Source organism: Rhipicephalus microplus, chromosome 6, assembly GCF_043290135.1.
Source record: "Rhipicephalus microplus isolate Deutch F79 chromosome 6, USDA_Rmic, whole genome shotgun sequence".
Lineage (NCBI taxonomy): Eukaryota > Metazoa > Arthropoda > Arachnida > Ixodida > Ixodidae > Rhipicephalus > Rhipicephalus microplus.
This window is the reverse complement of record NC_134705.1, coordinates 174333382-174353712: the sequence shown is the minus strand read 5'-3', so window position 1 is coordinate 174353712 and position 20331 is coordinate 174333382. Positions and strand designations below refer to the sequence as shown.

The 20331-nt window shown below is 44.8% G+C and overlaps 1 protein-coding gene across 2 annotated transcripts; it reads right to left on the bottom strand.

The window, feature by feature from the left end:
* Nucleotides 1-987: 987 nt before the first annotated feature.
* Nucleotides 988-19509, bottom strand: LOC119167125 (ankyrin repeat and SOCS box protein 3-like). 2 transcript variants are annotated; one of them, XM_075867034.1, is made up of 9 exons: nucleotides 19162-19507; nucleotides 16250-16414; nucleotides 11547-11813; nucleotides 10692-10869; nucleotides 8215-8367; nucleotides 6432-6658; nucleotides 5348-5552; nucleotides 3826-4001; nucleotides 988-1280 (listed from the first exon to the last, which is right to left on the bottom strand). In XM_075867034.1, exons 1-9 carry the CDS (start codon nucleotides 19358-19360, stop codon nucleotides 1111-1113), a joined length of 1740 nt encoding a protein of 579 aa, XP_075723149.1. In that variant the 5' UTR covers nucleotides 19361-19507; the 3' UTR covers nucleotides 988-1110. The 2 variants fall into 2 exon arrangements, with proteins under 2 accessions (XP_075723149.1, XP_075723150.1); XM_075867035.1 differs by lacking the exon at nucleotides 11547-11813 and having other exon boundaries at nucleotides 19162-19509.
* Nucleotides 19510-20331: the final 822 nt, after the last annotated feature.

Genomic DNA, 20331 nt, shown 5'->3' with positions numbered 1-20331 from the left:
AAGAGACACACAAAAAAGACTGAGTTACGGAAGGAAACGCAGTCGAAAAAGAAGACAACAAACATAAGAAACAACATATATAAATAAAGATATAATAAATAAAGAAGAAATAGAAAAAAATTAAAAGTAATAATAAGGCAGAAATAAAGAGAAACAAGGCAAGCTGCCCAGCTCAGTAGCTTGGCACTACTGTAGTTTGAAGCTGGCTTAACCTTTGAACTTTCTGTGCCCTCTCAATGGGAGGACTGTGTGCCTGTCCATCCTTCTGTCACATGACACAAATTGCTAATTGAGTTAAGTAGTACAGGTGGAAAGCATGGATGACTACAATTGATAAACAACAGGTAGAAATTCCCTAGAGCGTGTGGTTTTTAATAATCTTGGTCCGAATTGGCTGCGACGGCCAGTACGCACACTTGCATAGGCACAGAGGTGAAAATAACATTACAAAATGCTTAAATGAAGACTGCATTGTGCACCTGGAAGTTTTCTAACTGAACCAAGGTGTGATTAGGAAATCGCATAATGGAAATAAGAAGCAGCTTTTAAGGGGGAAAGAATGATTGAGGACAGTGTTATGGAAGTCTGCTAAGAACTACAGTGCAATCAAGGAAGCTGAAGAAGTGCGTCAACTTGCCTTTATTGCATTCATGGTTACATCGCCATCGGCTCTTTTCTAAGTTTCTATTCCTTCAGCGTTTCCACACTTGTGATTTTAGACTTACCTTTCTTTACAGTAAGCAGTACGCAGATTACCATGCTGTAATGGCCATTTTTCTTCCATTCCTAAATTTATTGAATATTTTTGAAGCAAAATTTCTTAAAACATCAGTCCTTGAATTTTCTGCTGTGACCTTTTATATGACGAACGGTTCAATGCTGTAGGGTAAGTGTGCCTTATGCGAGGTACATTTAGACATTCTTTTTATTGCGCAAAAATGTCATTTGCATCAAGAACAGCTTGAGATGCATAGGGAAAACAAAATATTATGTGCACAACATTTATTGCGCATATACATAAATACAATCTTACATTATTACAAAACATGTAATCTACAATAGAGCAGAATCTATGCTCCCCAGGTCTCTGTAAAAAATAAAGCTCTGAATCTAGAATAGAGCAGAATCTATGTCCCACATGTCCCTGTACAAAATAAAGTTCAGCATGGCCGGTGGAATGTTCATCTCTGGAATACGCTCCTCAAAGTAGTGACCGTGAATGTTGTGCATCCATTTGCGCAGGGCCACTCGACAGAGGCACTTCAACTTCAAAGGGGACTCTGTCGAAAAGAGACGTGACCAGTGATTAGGCTCACGACATTGATGTGCCTGCACACTATAGTCAATTACACCCCAAGGAAATACGCCAGTTCGGCAAACAGCCATCACCGTCTGTTTCACAGAGAAATTGCGTAACTGCTCCATCCAGAAGCGCTTACTGATTTCTGTGATGCGAAGCACTTCTAGAGTGTTTCAGATGGTTAACCTTCCCATACAAACACATGTTAGTGTCGCTGGTTTCAAGCTGTCCTGGTAAATTTCACCAGAGATTCTGACATTGATACTCAGCCTGATGTAATGTCTGATGTTGTAACGATGGACTATTACTCTCTCAACACGAAGTGTTGATAGTAACTGGGAAAAAAAAACATGGTTCAAGTGGAAACCAGCCAGCACAACCGTTGTTAACCGGTGAAGGGCAAGTTCGCCGCAGTTCCACGGCCCGAGCTATGACTTTTTTTTTTATTGTAACAGAATATACAAAAAAAAGCTGCAGTTTCCTTTATAATGTGAAGCGGTAATGTGAGAGCTCGTGCAGTATTATGCACAAGAAGCCTTGCACTGTTACATCTGACAATGCCTAGAGTGATCGTACCATCCATTAATCATTAGTAGCAATTGCCGATCAAGAAAAAACTTTTGTAACGATTGGTGTAGTTTTTGAATCCTACACTAAATGCCACTCCATCCCTGTGAAACCTGAGGAAGTCTGTAGCACGGGCATCCAGCAGTTTCCATTCATAGGGTTACCACTGCTCCGTTTACAGATCCCTCGATGACGCCCATCTGTGAAGTGAATAGGTAGTTCCCCCCCCCCCCCCCCCCCCCCACAAGCAGAATCTATTTGGGGAGGTTCACAAGCTCGACGCACAACGTGCGCGCTACCTATTGTTGCACTTTGTCGACTTCCTGCTTGTTACGGAAGTTGACATACGTGTCGTCCGCAGCGAGTTCCGCAAGGTTGCGTTCCCCTTTGGATGTAGCGACAAAGGCATTGGAGAAGCAACGGCAGGAGAAGAAATGGAGCTTTTCAAGCTCCATTTCTTCAAGGCGGTGGCACTCTCCCTCGCGCGTTTCAGGAGTCAAACACATGTTTTTGAATCACTTTTGGCAATTTCAAGTTAAAAATTGATTACTGTTTAGTTATTCTGCTAATTGTATTATTTTAGACTTCGCTTGTTCTGGTTTCACCCAGTTTTGAGCGTCGCTAGCCCTGTTTAAGGTATGTATCGACTACTTAATTACGAGCATGGTCCCACTTAACATGAGATCTCAAGATGGATGACAAGTCAGGCCCTTAAAGTTCTTCACACTTAATAATAAATTAACAAGTGATTCATTTAGTTTCATTAGTCACTCTCCCTGTGGGTAGCAGTCACCGACAGCCGGAAAATGGAAGAACAAAGGCCGCTTTTCCCTCTTCTCTCCTATCCAGTTTACCACTTTTTGTTTCTCAGAACTCGCATAGTTTTTGCACCTTCACTTTAACAAAGGATTATGGATAAGCTTCATCGTTGGCATCAGCACTTTGATTAAAAGACAACCTAGATTATCTTCGGCTCATTGTCACGAAAATGCCTTGTAATGAGTAAAGGGCTTCTGAGAAATATAACACTGCAATAATTAAAAAAGAAAACTACTTCAAGCAGAGATATTAAAGGTGCGACATTTATGTTTCCCATTACCAATCGTAATTCAATATGGAGGCAGAGTGCCTCCCAACTTATTCCTAAGTTTGTAAACATGCTTCTCCAAGCTGTGCCTGTTGGGAAACCTTCACTGCACTCTTAACATGCTCCTCAATACCAGTTGACACAGCTCCACTTTGTGTTTATGACCCAATAAGCACTCGCATCCTAAACAGCACCTTCAGCATACTCAGGAACGTCCTGTTCTAGTCAAAACACGTTTTGTTATCTTTTCTTAACTAAGTAGCTGCCTTGGCTTTGTTGTATTTGTATACGTATTAACACATGCACTCATTGTAACATAACATTCTCTGGTGTCCTCGGTCGTAATGTTTATAGGATACTAGATTATCAAGCATCACAGCAGTGAGCAGCCAGCACCCACGAAGTTAGTGTACGTAATGCCCTCTCAAATCTGATCCCCACTTCAACTCCACTTTATACTGTACTCACGAATTGAAACCAGTCATCATTTTGTTGGTAAACATCTTTGAGCAATCGCTCTTGACAACCAAGTAATATCACTGCAAATCTTACCGCTAAAGGTAATGTTGGTTCTGACGTGTGTATTATAGTCAAAATCACCCCGGTATGGCATGAACCGGAAATGCTCTGAATAACAGCACGAGCGTTGCTCAGCTCTAAAATTTCGTGTTTCATTTTATGAGTACTGTACATGCTGTAGAAACTAATCGTTAGTCAGTGACCTGATGCATGACCAGATGGCCATGCGCCACCTCATTTTGCACAACCTCAACACAAAAAATGAACAAAAGCTTTGGTTTAAAAGTAAATTTGTACACAAGATACTTCTGTGTGAGCAATTACACATTCTTAATCTTGGAAATATACTTGCCTAAAGATTCTACCATGGCTGACCAACGTTCCTCGTTTAGCGGGCACCACAGAGGGCCAACGTTGATGCAACTCTTGACAAGGTTCTGTAGTACTGATGGACTTGTCACGAAGTAACGCATTGTTTCTAGAACATTCAGCGCATGTTGTTCCGTCTTCTTATAGTGAAAAATGCAGCTGCAAGAAAAAAAAATTTAACTATTTTACAAATGGTGAGGCCAGAGATGATGTGTATAAATATCAAACTAAACTTTTGCCTATTGGAACTGAAAATCTTTCAGCTCTCTGTGAAGGAAACGAGAGAAGCAATATTTAAAACATTTGTCCCAAAATAAAAACGAACTGAAGTATATTCCTTTGACACCAGTCTCTTAGCTATAAAGCTGACTCTGATATACTGTGATGGAGACTTGCCCTGCACGACTGCATGTTATATGGCCAGTGGCCACTGAATGAAACAATAAGAGCTGCAATCTTTTTTTATTGCATTAGCAATTATATGGACACTCTCGGCCGTTTTCTGCCATCGCCATTGTGTCCCGGATATGCAGACATGCTTAGATAAGTGAAAAAAAGGCATAAAAAATAGATCAGCAGAAAAAATTCTAAAGCAATTCTAAAGCAACATATCGGGGATTCAAACAAGTGACCCCTTGCAGCACAGCCGGCTGCGCTGGCCAAAATGTCCACGCGCCATCGTTGCGTAGGTGATACAACGCAGACCTCGGAACAACTTGAGCGTATTTTCTATAATCGCCACTTTTAACATTTTCTTTCGAATCGAAAACTACCCTTGAGACGTGCACGAGAAAAGTGGCCCCCTTCTGTGCCACTCGCGACATAGAAGAGAAAAAAGAAGAACACGGAGCCCACTTGGCATGAGACGCCATTGTGTGGCTGGAGACGCAGAGGGGTCACTCGACTCGCCACAGTTCGATAGAAAATGAAAATAAAACAGCGACGGCGTCTGCATTGCGGACATTTACAGCGCGTTCCTCAAACACAAACACATTTAACTATGACAGTTCTCATTTCGCACTCGTCTTGTGTGTACCTATGCATTCTTTTCTAGCGTCCTTCTGTGTGCTGCGGCGGCATGCTAAAAGTATCGAGCTGCTTGTTACTTTTCATGTGGTATTCTAATTTCTTGCTATCGCATTTATCGCTTCACCCCAGTGGCAAAACTGTGACTTTTTTTTAAATACAGCACAAGCCTCTCCTTGAAACAAAATTGGAAGGCGCAATCTATTCAGAAGCCATCAAGCAGGCCCCATACGACGGGTCATGCTACCCGAGACATTTAATTCTTTACGCTTGATATATAGAAATGTTAAGAGAGTTTACGCCAGATAATGCTGCAACTCTATACGTAATTCTAAAATAAAAGCGCTTTTCTTCTTGTCCCTTGAGGTTTCACTTAACAAGATTCTAGAAGTTTTAGAGATACATCTAGCCAGCAACAATTGCCAACAAAAGTACTAACTCTCGGACAGAATGTCTAGGACGTGAATCACACATCTTACCAAGCCAACTTAAAATAGCTGGTTTCGTCACACAAGCCCAGAACTGGATCGAGTCCCATTCGCAAGACTCGTAGAAGCATGTCTTCACCACTGACGGCCACCTGCAGGCATGGGTTCCCTCGGCTGACGGTGTGGTTGAGACGATTCAGGTCGCCACCAGCATCAATGAGGACTCTCATAAGTTGCGAACTTGGCACCAGCAGAGCTGCAAATAGATAACCGTCAACCGACTAAAGGATGACTGCAACAAAGTTCGCGCTGACGTCGGTCACATTTCACAGATAGCGAAGGCAGCCTTATCCGATTGCAGACACAGACTCGCATTTAAAAATGCTAGTCACTTTGCCTGTAGTGCTATCGTCAAAGCTAACCATAAATGATAAAATCGACATGCAGTCATGCGACAGCAACATGAGTGAGAAACACAGTAGGCTCTCAATAATTGAAACTCAATGGGAGATGAAGATTTTATTTGAATTATCAAAAGTTCTCATAAATATGACTCTGTGCAACGTACTAACTTCTGTTGTCATGAAACAATCAAATATGCATACCTGCGAACTTGCGGCTGCAAGCGAAACATTCATAAAGTGGTGGGGGGCGAAGGGAAGGAAGGGGTGTCAAAAAAAAAAAAAGCTTGTGTGAATGTTTATTTATTGTTTTTTCAGAGCTGTAGCTGCAGCTCTAATGAATGCCATTAAAATTATTAGATGCAGCTATCGCACTGGCAATTGTTCCTTCTGGCTCACTCCACAAGGGGCTGCTACGGAACGGATCGAGTCAGTGAATCATGATGTCCTGTCACAGTAGATTTCATTGACATTTCATTTACGAGCACTTGAGGGGGCTCAACTTTAATACATTTTTGGCTGTCAAAGCTTGTACCGAAGTATATTCGAATAAAATATTCGCCCACGTTAGCTAAAATGCTTCGAATGTCTCTGAAGTAAAAGATTGCAAAACTGAAATGACTCCTCCCATTACTTAAGGAACCTTCGTGATATCACATTGAAATCGACCATCCGACACTACCAAACACCACTCGACTGATTCAAAACGTAACGTAGCCACGCCGCCATCATACCACATGCGAGGGGGCTGACACACTTGTTGCTGATGTGGTTGGGACTAGCGCCTGCTTCAAGGAGAATCCGGACGGTAGCCGTGAAACCCTGCAATGCCGCGTATGACAGGGCAGAGTGGTACCGCGGATGCGACTGCCGATGCAGCTGTTCGATTGGTTCAGTCACTCGCAGCAGGTAGGTGTTCGGGTCGAAGCCAACTTTGATCAACTCCCGCAGGCAGTCGTGGCTGCGCGAGAGGGAACACTAGATGCACTTTGAGCAGCTTTTTGTCAGCGGCTGTTAAACAGTGAGACCAGCATTCTTTGCAATGTTATCAAACCACATTGTGTTGACATAACCAAGCCTGAATAAGGCTTGCTCCCAAAGTCTTGTCAGTTTCAACATTGAGGAGAGACTTTGATCAGAAACATGTTTTTTTGTCTCTTGGTAGATCTTCATGAACCTTTAAGAATTAGTGTATTGTTCTGTGCTGATTCTGAATGTGCAATTATTTTTCTAGTATAGTATGTATTTATAGTACAATATACAGTTCTTAAAATATAAAAACCATCTTATCTTGTTTGGGCAAGACTTTCTTCTGAACTGCAAGAGTTGCAAAACAAATCAGTACATATATCACTATGATCTGGTACGATAAATGTATGCGGTGAAACAAGTGTGATGTTAACGTGGGTTCAAGATTCGCTCCAGAAAGAATAACGCAGCATGCAGGTGGAAAAACACGCGTAAGACACCTTTACAGACACGACAGGACTCAACGAATAGAGAAAAACAGTTAAATTTGACATGAGGGCTGTTACGCGAAATAGTCAAGCAGTAGCGTACAGTTTGTTGTCGGAGTTGATGAAGTTGCCGAGTTGAAAGCGCCGTGCGTAGACCATCTGTCCGATGCCATAGCTCGGTGTTTGGTCTGGCCCCGTGAAGTCAAGAAGGTCCATTCTGTGGCTGTTGATGCCGGGACTCTGCGCCCAAGGGACCCGCTCCACGGTGGACGCCCTCGGCCTGTGTGTGCTCGTGGGCCGAACCCCGAGTGCGCCCGTCTGCCCACAGCGTCAAGACCTTGGCCCGCCTTCGTGCACGTTCCCTGGCCCGACCTCCTCGTAGCGGAACAGGCGGGAGCGCTCTAAGTCGAGGCAGCAGGAGGTAGGGCTTCGGGTTCTCCGATGGACCGGACGCCCAGCGAAGGAGAGCCCAGCCTTGCAATTCCGACTCTCGTGCACGGCCCACGCTGTCTCGAGACATGCCGCACACACGATCGCCGTCCTCTTCGCCACCGCACGGCACATACGTGATCCGCCCCCGCACGGCGCACACATTCAAAAGGCCACACAAGTCGCCACCGCACGGCGTACTGTTTTGTTTTTGCACATTTCAACCCGCGCGCACCATATACTATGACAACCCATTCGGCCAAAAGTTGGCCAAAGTTGACCATATGCGAGTGAGTCGATGTGAAGCTGGAATTTCACTGACTTGAATTCAACATGACATAACTTTCGTTCAAACTGACTTAGAGGCTCTATTCTTGCTTAAATACGCAGTTTACATTCTAGATTGCTGTGATACGCCGATTGGCCTCGTAAATATAAAAGCTAAAAAAATTTTTTTCTCCTAATTATTCTATTATTCTATTGTTCTATTAGCAAAATATCTGCACATTTAGAATCAACACGTAAATATGCATAAGCTGTGAAAGATTTGTGAAAATCCACTCTAAAAGAAGAAATGTGCTCCTAAAACAAGAGCTTCCTTTATCAACTGACAAGGTGCGCCTTAACTTACCTGGACCATTCGATGGCTATGTGCAGAGGAGAAATCATGGGCTCATATTCATTGGCTCCATTGGATGAGGCAGCATTCTCCCTCTGGAAGGGCTGCAAACAATTCTCGAGGAGCCTTTTCACGTCTATGGCACCAAGCAGAAGCCTCAGGCAGCTGTAAGAAAAACATCGCAGCCTGAGACAGCCCTATAGTGTATGGAAGCCAGCATCAACAGACACTCACTAGAGATGTCAACTGAGAAACATTTGTGAGGCACGATAATGTGCTGGCAAGATTAGCAAGCAAGAGGGTGCTGCAATTGCGGCACGCAAGCAGGCATGTCACATGGTATGTTTTCGTACTTCCCGGGCACCTGTAGAGCTTGATTTGATTGATGTGGGGTGTAACGTCCCAAAACCACCATATGATTATGAGAGACGCCGTAGTGGAGGGCTCCGGAAATTTCGACCACCTGGGGTTCTTTAACGTGCACCCAAATCTGAGCACACGGGCCTACAACATTTCCGCCTCCATCGGAAATGCAGCCGCCGCAGCCGGGATTTGAACCCGCGACCTGCGGGTCAGCAGCCGAGTACCTTAGCCACTAGACCACCGCGGCGGGGCACCTGTAGAGCTTAAAGGACCACGCGCTAGGTTTGACAATTTTGAGCTAACGAGCGCAATGCATACATGGGGCATTCACAATCACGTCCGCCAAAATTCGCAACGCTGCGCACTGTGGAAATGGGTCGAATTTCAAGATGAAAGCTGCTTTCTTTTGCTTTCACGGGTACGCACCCAGAGAACGAGAACATGACGTAGACAAAGGAATTGCCCTGCGTAAATGGCAGTGCTGTGACATGCATCGTCTACATAGACAATTGTACTCTGACGTGGCCGCCAGTAGCATGTGACATGGCAAAAATTATTTCATATGACATGAATAGTTTGTGTAATTTGTTTCTTGAATTGATGAATAAAACTTGAGATAAATATTTACAGATACAAAGAGAATGTGTGCGTCCTGTTAATTCTCCCCCCCCCTCCCGTAAATTGCAAGGAGATGCAGGGCGAATGTGCCTGCAATTCGCATGCATTCGTGTCCTCGTGGTTAGCCCATCGAGTAGACACCAGCCCTGGAAACGAAATGAATGGTCCTGCGCGTTCGAGCCCTCAATACGCTCATCTATTTTACTGCATCTAAGACAGGGTTTCCAAATGAACGCGCGCTGAGACATCCATCCCTCAGAAACGGGCAGTAGACCGCAAAATAACGCTGGTCAACAAAACACTACTCCCGTTTTCAGGGGTTCGGTTTGCTCGGGGACGTCATGTGCACAGGAACGTTTGCTTGGATGCCGAAGAGAATAAGGAAGAGATCTATCTGGCTTGCAAAGGCCACACGGGGCGAGCGGCAAGGGTTTCGAGCTCGCCTCGTCAAATCATTCTTTGCACCGCTTCAAACTAGAAGTTTTCTCAGCTCATATTAAACCAAACGAAAGTTTTTTTTTATCGCACAATGCTCTTCGTCGGACACACAAAAGCTGCCACGGTCTAACTATAATTTGTTATGGAGCCTGGTGAGTGGTCCTGTAAGGGGCCCTGCAACACTTTTTGAGCATGGTCAGAAAACGCTGTCAGCAGGTAGTAGACACTCCCAAGAACACGCCAGCCAAATATTATAGAGCAGCACGCAGCCTGGAATTCACAAATAAATGATCAAAGTCAGCTAAAAATTGCTTTCTCTTCTCTCAACAAATGATGGAAGAAGCTCAAAAATCAGTCCTAAGAGCGCTTCTATGAGCCATTGGCTGATTTGGACATGGCGCGTTCTGTCATTACAGGGATCGCCGAGGGACGCCACAACTTGTCCACACATGCGCGTGCGATCACATTAAAAAAGCCGCGTATTCGAACAAAAAAAAGAGTGCTCAAGGCCACAAGGCATGCGTGACGTATTTTCTTTGCCCGTGTTATCCCTCCCTGCTTAGCCTCCAGTGCTTTCATCGGGACGAGAAAAGAGAAAATGTGATTGCAGCGTGCGACAAATTTTTGTACCTCCGCTCGTACTGGTCAGATTCTTAAATTTTTGCGGCGTTGAATTCGTGAGGCAACAAGCCATTCTAGTGAATTCATTCTATGGTTACTTGAAAAAGTGTTTCAGGGCCCCTTTGACAGACAGAAAGTTAAAGACTGCCCCATTGGACATTTTGCGTACCAATCTTCAACTTTCTCAGTGGAATTTTTTTGCCTAGCTTCATTGCTTGAAAAGTTTGCTAATTAAGCTTACCTAATTCGGCAATCGATCAGCACACAAAACTAGTGTGACTTCCTCTGCACAGTCGTCAACACCACATAATCAACCACATCATCATAGGGCCCATCGCCATATTTTTAAACACTAACTGCGATTAGCTTGGGTACTCTGCACCTGTGCATGTCTCCAATTTTCAACAAATAAAGGGGTCAGTTGAATCTGAGCGCCTTGAGACACATACAGGATGCTGTTGGACTGTGAAGCAAGATGCACTCCAGTGTTGTTGTCGCTCGTGGTTCGGTTCGGGTCGGCACCGTAGCGGAGAAGCAACTCCACACACTCGTGGTGGCCATTCTGAGCAGCAATCATCAAAGGCGTTGCCTTATCCATGGCGCCGCGATCAATCAGTCTGTCCTCTCCTGAAGAGTGCAGAAAAAACAAAGCACACGAAATGGAAAAAAAAAAAAAAAACAAGACGGGCAAACAGTGGCGATCTTTTTCAATTATAGTAACAGAGTTGCCAGTTATGTTTGTAGGAACGCTTAAGCTTATTATTTTTTTTACAGGAGTACTTTTAAAGTTTTATGATGGCCTGATGCATTTTTTGGGGCTCATTCACATTTTTCAATACAGTTAATTGCAATATAGCAAATATAGTTAATTTAACACCCATCACATTCACTAATACAGTTGAAACTCTCCAAAAAAGACATGTACTGAGGAGCAGTTCTTGTGTTTTATGAGAGGTGTTCCTCATAAGCAGGGTACCCCTTTCGTATCGATGCAAAGTAGGCACACTTGTCTTTCACAATCAGGGTCATTTATAAAGGGGTTCGGCTGTGTTGCGTTTGTTGTTCACTAATGGCACATTTGTCGATGACTTTGCATAACTGAGCATCAAAATCTGGCTCGAGTTGAAAAAAAGCCACGGACCATCTGAGATTCTTAATGTGCACTTAAAAATGTAAGCAAACAGGCCTTTAGCACTTTGTCTCTATCGAAACGTGGCCACCGCTGCCGGTCTTCAATCCCATGAACCTTGGGTTAACAAGGAGCACCGTAACCAAAAGACCCCTGAGGTGGGCGATGTGCATACCTTGGGCCGTCGCAGCACGGAGAAGATACTCGAGGCAGTCAAGGTGGCCATACTGAGCAGCGACAAATATGGGCGTTATGCGACACTCGTCACGCACGCCCAGATCGGTGAGGCGCCCGTGCTCAACCAGACACTTGAGGGTGGCCAGGTCACCACGCTCGGCCGCCGCGTGCAACGGGTACCAGAAACCACAGTCACCTACGTTCACGTTTGCCCTGCCGACGCACAGAAGCTGGCGCACGACGTCAGTCTCCCCGGCACGGGTCGCTGCAAGTGTCAAGGTAGATGGAAACTGTCTTGCAGAAGGTTGGAAAGGTGGGCTAGTTGACGTCGACATAAATTCATTATAGAATTTTGGCAGTGATAACAAACAGGACACAGCCTGTGTAACGCTCCTTCCATGTTCTATTTGCTTATGCTGCCATGTTTCCATAATGAAGCTGTCTTATTCTCTATCTCACTATCCCTATTCAGCACTGCCAAAGCTACAAGGTGTAAGCAAGCCTTTTGTGAATGCTTGTGCAAGAAAACATTCCAGAGATAAACTACTTTTCAACAGGCAAGGCTGAGACATTTCCCTTGTTTGGCATCTGCTGCTACACATCAATAAGTAATATGTTTATTCTTCATCGCATTCACATTGCATTTCCCAAGTGTTGTATCAATAAGCGTCAGTAACTGAGGTAAAAAATCACCATGGTAGTGCCCATGTTGACTCAATGTCTACTTCGACCCGAACTTGCCCTTGACGCTCACAGCAAAAATGAATGACATAATAAGCTAGTGCTATCTCTTAGTGCCATCTCATGACCAGAACAAAGTATCAAGTAGGATCGGTCTCTGTTGATTAGATAAGCTCTTTTTTTTTTTCACGCCTGCTAAGCCTAATGCGCCAAGAATTTGATAGCTGTTCATGGAAATAGCCCAATATAGTCATGAATACATTGCTGCCAGGCAATGTATTCACCATGACATATATCAAGCACCATGACATATATCAAGCGTCTCTTTAGAACTTGCCCACAGAGTGCACAACGGCGACGTGATAAACTGGAGCCAGAGGGCACCAGCGTTGTGGTATAGAGCCATGTTCTATCCTTTAGGTGCTGCTGTCTGCTCGCTGAACGTGTGAGTTCCAGGGAGACACTTAGCAGATGACGCAGTGGGGATGAATACACGTGAAGAGTCTAATCGCCCTTTCTATTGGCGGAGGGGCCCTGTAGCATCCACAGTGCTGAAGGAAACTTCTGAGGTGGAGTATAGTCTACCCTGTGCCGGTGTCGTCATCGTAGTAGTAGTATTAGTAGTAACAGTAATAGTAGTAATAGTCATCAGTCAGGTCATGTGACTAGAGGACGAGTGAGAAATAAAGTTAAATGATGATGATATTTTTACGAATGCAACAGGTATGAGCCAAGCAAGAAGTAGAAGGACAGGACGTCAGTTGGGCAGCCTGCCAACGCAATCATTGCCTGGAGGTCAACCTCGCCCTGTAAATAAATGTCGTTCAACCGCAACCGTAACAGTTTTGTGGGTGGCAGAGGCGCTGGGTAGTTCGACCAAAACGACGGAGCCGCTGCCGAAGTCGACGCCTCACTTACTGCCTCCAACAGTACCGGATTTCCCTATGTTTAACAACGGCGAACAACAGCCATCTACAACTCCTCTGTCGTACACAATCAGTGCCTGGATCCATCATATGAAGCCATCCCCATTCTCAGAAAAACCTGGCGAGAACGTGGAGGAGCGGCTCGGCCACTACAAGCACATCAGTAAGAGTAAGTGCAACGGCTGGAACGCCGCGGCTCAGATAGAGCATGTCGCTGTCTTTCTGACTGACACTGCACTGGTGTGGTTCGAGAACCACGAAGAACCATCAACAACCTGGGACCACTTCACTACGGAAATCACGCAGTGCTGCGTAGATTCCTCTGCAAGAAGGAAGAGAGCGGAGCAGACTTTGCTTCAGCTTGCTCAAGTGCCTGGTGAGACCTGTACAATGTGCATAGAGACAATCTTCAAGTTATGCAGGACTGTGAATCCCCAAATGTCCGAAAAGGACAAAGTTGGGCACTTGCTGAAAGGTATTGCTGAGGAAGCTGCGCCACGTCATGCCAAAGTTTGGAAGGTCAGCGAACGTCGCAACGGTGGCAAGTGTTGCAGACAGCTACAGTTTTCAATTAGACCTTGCAGCAACTGTAAGGCAATTTGTCCGCGAGGAGCTCGGCTGACACATCACATTGATAGGTGTCGAGCGGCATGATTGCGATTTTAACCAACCCCATGAGCCTGCATCGGCTGTGTCCTCATAGTCGACCTTGTCTGGTGGTGCGGACTATCGATCCGATCAGCAGCGAGAGCAACGACGTTCCTTAGCCCGAAACGACTTGACTTTTCCAGACAACTTGACATATGATCGACGCACTCGTGTGGCTATCACTGATCGGCATCCGGAATATCGCGTTTACTACCCAGCACCTCCACCACAAAACTGTTACGGTTGAAGCTGAATGGTGTTTATTTACAGGCCGAGGTTGAACTCCAGGCAATGATGGCATAGGCAGGCTGCCCAACTCATGTCCTTTTCCTCTACTTCTTGCTCGGCTTATACCTGTTGCAATATTATGCTACATGGTGGTGATGCTCGCAATGATGATGATGCTCGATCACATACAGTCGCACACTTACAGTTTTGTCGTCTGATGGTTTTCATGGCACAAAAACTGGCTGCTTTGTTCTTTCTCTTCATCTATTTTGTCTGCATGCCCAAGAGCTTCCTTTTTGTTTACATAATCATGGTTTGACATATGTCAGGACCAATAATTGAGAAAGACTAGTTTTTGGTCCAGAGTCAAAAATAAAAATGACAAATTAAGTCCAGAACACAACAGCATGGTGGTCTACAAAATGCCACGATTAATAACAAACAGAAAACATACTGAAGTACACCTAATTAATTTATGCAAGTAAGTTAGAGATACTGATAACTGATCATCGAGAATAATTTCCTACATTGCTTGAAGTTGGTTCGGAGAGATGGAAAAATCCTTGAACTCTGACATTTGCTGGAGCCAAAGTTTTTACAAGTAGACTCATCTTTGTCGGGGCAATGAATTAAAGATTGGCTCCGCTTACATTCCCTGTTCAAGGATTTGTTTAATACTCCTGTTTTGAATCCCAAAACAAGAGTGGAAGAAAAATTCATCCTGGTTCAGAATTTTCCAACCCAGAACCGACGCCTTTCTAGGGCTGTTGCTCTAATATAAGCTAAACGGGAGACAACACTCGGCGACAACTTTACTTGACAACTTTTCTTAACAACCGTGTGGAAGCTATGGAACCAAAGCGTACGTTTGCTAACGGGCCAAAACAATTGTACTCAAGTTTACTGACCATTTTCTCATTTGCATTGCTGAAGTAAATACTGCTTCACTTATCATGAGACTGAAACAATTGCTGCAAGTTAGAGGTAAAATACAGCCACCTTTCACTTTGCAAGTTACAATAATGTTTTTCTCTTGTTTTTATTTTTTAGACAGCACCACCTTTTCAGCCCGCCGTTGTCCAAAGTAACCGACCTCTGGGCCGGTCCCCTCTCATCATCCGTGATGTCAGTGCCCAGCCGCAACACACTGTTTGGTTCTCCAAGAAAAATATGCTCATAATAGGTCACTAAAATGTACAGTGAACAATGAAAATGTTTATCACGTTCATAATTTTGTAGTTCTTGTTCTTTAAACACCTTAACGATATAAGAGAGGAAAACCGAAACCAACCGCATGCTGACATAGTACTTGCGAAGCACCACGAATGCGCAGAAGCCCTACCTCTGCAGCCTTCGCTTCAAGGTCAAGATAAGTTGTCACCGAGTGTAGTAGATTGCAGCATAAGGGTGAAATTTTGACAACAGAAGCCCACACTTGCAGCTGCTGCGCAATTCGTATTGATTAATTGATCTGCTACAACACTTTATACCACAAAATAGAGGGTGATGGTTTTCCTTTTAGGAGTACGCATGTGGGCAAATTCCAGTTGGCAGGAATGAACACAAGAATGAGTGCACACCGAAAAGTGCAGGTGGAACAAAGTTTCAAAGTATGCGAACCCTGGTGAGTACGGTAAACTGCACACAGGACATTAAAGAACACACAGCACACGACAAATGCACAGAAGTAGTTAGCATTTGTACAGGGGTTTGTGTGTTTGATTGATTGATTTGTGGGGTTTAACGTCCCAAAACCACCATATGATTATGAGAGACGCCGTAGTGGAGGGCTCTGGAAATTTCGACCACCTGGGGTTCTTTAACGTGCATTCAAATCTGAGTACACGGGCCTACACCATTTCCGCCTACATCGGAAATGCAGCCGCCACAGCCGGGATTTGATTCCGCGACCTGCGGGTCAGCAGCCGAGTACCTTAGCCACTAGACCATTGTGGCGGGGCGGGTGTGCGGGTTTGTTTTTGTCCATACCTGATTTACACTTTGCAGTTTATAATTATGAACCAACTAGCTCAGCAACAAAATCTTTCAGTGAGTATGAAAGGGAACATTGGAAAATGACGACGAGTACGGGCACACTCAAGCGCCTGTTCTGCAGAAATGTGGATAATAAATGAGAGAGCATCAGATTATTCTGCTGAGTTTCTGCTTGAATAAGGTTTATCAGCCCTAGTAAGCAGTTGACACTGCAAACACTCACCTGCCAGCAGCGGCGAGTCGCCTTCGTGATCAGCAATGTTGGCGTCCGCACCACTTCCGATTAGTTTGTTGACAATGTCCAGCAGTGTCTTTCCTTTCAGCCGTTTACATGCAAGCAGCAGTGCTGTCTCGCCTTCAAAGGTGCACCAGTTGACATCCGTGTCCGCTTGCATTGAAACAAGGCAGTAAAATAAGGCTTAAGTGCAAACATTTGGACAGAGGTCAGAATGTCTGGTTGAAAGAGTAGAATGCTGAATGAAGCTTACAAAATTATTACTTAACCCTTTCAGCCCTGGGTTCTTTACTTTGGTCGGATACACCTTTTGTACGTACTTTTCTCATAGTTAGGACCTCAGAAGACCACAAACAAAAAATTGAGCCACTGGTTAATTAAAAATTGAGTCATGGATTAATTAACATAACATCAAATTATGTAATTAGAGCCCAGTGATTGGGAAATGAAAAAAGTTGCTTCTTTTTTTCTGCCAAACAATAATGTACACAAAATGAAAACCAACGCCTTACTTTTCAGCCTAACACTCACTGAAAGAGCCTCGGTACGTCGTCCCGAAAATGGCACTTACCCGCCTCAACTTACGCGCCTCGGCTTCACGAAAGGCCTCGGTCGCGCTTCTTCTTCTTTGTGGATGCTACCTCCACAAACGTGCTTCAATATTGATGTCAATTGCAGTGGGGATCATTGAAGAACTATGGCCCCAAGAATGAGCAGTATTGGTTACGTTTACAAGATACTAGGGGAAATATTGTGCGGTGGTGTCAATTGACACCGCCAGGACCGAAAGGGTTAAAGACCACTACAAACTACTGCAAAGCAAACGATTCCTGGCAAGCAAGGAGTAAGCACAACCAAACACTCACTACACAACTTGTGTGCCGCCTTCAGATTATTTTACCATTCCAAACCCTCAGTGATGGACACAGCCATACTCACCGTGAATACTGTAAAAACATTCTACTGGTGAACAGAGTAGATAGGAAGGCACATAATGCTAGACATAAGCTAACCACATCAATACTTTAGAAAAGCTTTGAACACTGCTGGTTAAGCTGGACGAAATCTGTCCAACACGAATAAAAAAGAAAGAACTCTGCGCTGCAATGACATCACCTCACTTTGCCCATACTCCGCGAAAACTTGGAATTGAAGGGAAAGCTACCGGAGCAGAGCTCCTGCAGATGTAGCCCTAAGCGAAGTAGTCTGATTTGGCATGTGTCTCGTAACGCTGTGGAAAGTGACAGAGGCACACTACTAGCATTTCATGCAGACGCAGATGCCGCTTAGCATTTGAGGTGAATGTAAAAAGGTGGGACTTGCGCATCCGAAACGCTGTAAAGTTAAATAAATCTGGAGTGTGCTACGTCCTGTCTCAAATAGTTTCCCGTAAAGGAGGAACTTTTATATTTCACATTGAAAGTCCGGATGTTATCGTGAAACTATATTCAATGGTTGAAGAATGCACATGATTTGGCTCTGTAGCCTTCGCTTCAATGCTAAGAAAAGTTGTTGAGTGTAGCAACCGGTTGCACAGCTGTGCGCATGCTTCGATAGCCCATCCACTACTCCTCCACCAGCCGCCTGCCTGGACACTGCGCGCAACCGCTCAGTCGCGCCATGCATGACGTCACGGCCAACTGCGCATGCGCCCCTCCGTTCTGGTGGGCGCCAGACATTGACGTGAAGGGGGGAGGGGACAGAGCGTTGAAGGTTCGCACTGCCGATAAAGAAGCCGTTTAGAGGGAATCATGGCACACTGCCAAGCTAGACTGCTGAACTCGACATGTGTAGTCTACGAAGTAGTACGGCCCTAACGGCGAGAGGCGACAGTGCCAGACGCGACTGGAACTTAACATTTCGCTTCGTAAGACTAGGTTCAGCTATGAACTCATCATCAGCTCCGATGTGCCTTCAACATTGCGCTACTAGTGCAAGCTATGCCTGGCCTAATAATGTATATATGCTTTTTTATTTAACATGATCAGCATGACAACAAATCCATTCTCCTCGTCCTCTATCATTATTTCTCATGCAGTTCACGATCCAAGAAGTAATGAAAAATGTTCGACAGTGTCCGCCAGAAAAAAATTGGCCCGAATCTACATGTTACACTGTAAATGTCGTCGAAAGACAATAGTCTTGCGTCTGGAGAGAGTGAACAAAACGTTTATTTGATGTTCTGCGTAAGAAAATCTGTGAATGGTATTTTGAAGGCGCTGCGTTAGAGTGCCTCGAGCGTGTAAAGGACGACAGTTATAGCGCGAGAACAAAACGACGCCAGAGACAAGAAGGAGACGAAGGACTAGCCCAAGCCGCCACACGTGTAACGGAGGCGAACAAGCGCATCTAGACACGTTAGACACGAGCGCCATCTGGCAGTTATCTTCAAAAACGAATGCGTGCGCGACCGCGGAGAAAGATGCGCGCCAGTCACGGAGGTGATAAGGTGTAGAATGCAAAGCGACGGGCAGGTGCCACCACCATGACGTCGTAGCAAAGCGTTGCAAACACCTTCTTGAGCATCGCGTTGCACTGTCAGCGTAGCGCGTTAAACGCTACAGTCCTTAGAGTTACTAGTGTGTGCTTCTTCTAGTATAAAGGCAGACATACAAAACATAACCATGTTGTTATGGCGCCTCAGATATGCGCAATATTTGCTTTTTTAATTGACCATCGCACAAATATGAACGCTAAACCTTGAGCAATATTGATCGGCGCTGCGGATAGGGTTGGCAGTTTGAGGTATCCTTAGGGCGGACAGACAAACGTACAGACAGACAGACCAAATTTTTTTTTTCTTCGAAGGTCCCCAAGAAATACTGTCGTCTTAACAGTACGTTATGTTGGGCTAGTTGGTACATATTAAGTGAAAACAACTATCGTCTTTAAAAACTGACCGTGGGCAAGCAGGAGGTCAAGCACTTCGACGCTGCATCCCGCTTCGACTGCATCGTGAAGTGGCCGCCAACCGCGGTTGTCTTGCACATCAACGGGTTTGCCGCTGACAATCAATTCTTTCAAAGCCACCACGTCCGAACAGGCGATCGCGACGCTCACCGTAGACCGGGTGTTGTTCCAAACTTCGGTGAAATCCATCGTCCTTTCTTCTGCGGCGATGTAAATGCGCTAACTTCGGCGAAAACGCCGAGCTTCCGCGTTAAAACTTGAAATCCGCGTCGCTTAGGCGCGTTTGGCGCAACATATTATGAGGAAGGCGTCGATTCTACACGTTTGCGTATATTCACGGCGAGCCAAGCACAAACCCAGCTTATAATAGCCAAGCCAAGTTAATTATTTTAAACATGGCGTTTATGACGTAATTTGAACTAGATAACCTTCAAAATAAGCTTTACCTAAAAAATTTTTATGCAGAAGTAAACTAAAAAAATACCATTTATACTTTTACTGTTAAATCTTGAATTCACCATGGGATGCTTAAAACAAATCTCGAAGGCAATGCTTTTGGTGGCAAAATAAGCTGCAACTCGACAGCCTACATGATGGTACTATCATAAGTTATAGAATCTGCCCAATACGATCGCATTTATTACCGTCTCGAGCATAACGATAATGCACCCACTTTCGTCTGCCATCATGCAACGAAAAAAACGACAGCCAATCTCAAAGGCCGTGTAAGGAGCCACCATAGAGCGGCGACTGGTGGCAGTGACTCGTGAGAGATACAGTTTCTCTCCATATGGCAACACTTCAGCTTCAGCAAGGAACAACTCAGCCAGTTTTTCTTCAACGTACGCTGATATCACATTCTCAACTGTTGGCTAACAGTACCGAACTTGTGAACCAATCCGTTCCGCCTTTTCTCACTTCACTGCACTGTGGCGTCATCTTGCGTACAATAGTAAAAGCAAACTGTGTCCACAACATCTACTCTAGGCAGCGCTGGCTCTCAGAAGCCCTTGATTGAATGCGGTTTTGTGGTGCCCTGTAGCACGTCTAGAGCGAAGGGCACGATTGCATTTCCTCGGTTTCAACTGTTTTTTTTTTCTTCTTTTCCAAACCGATAGGTCGAATGCGACGTCGACAGTGATGCCAAGTTCGGGCGCCAA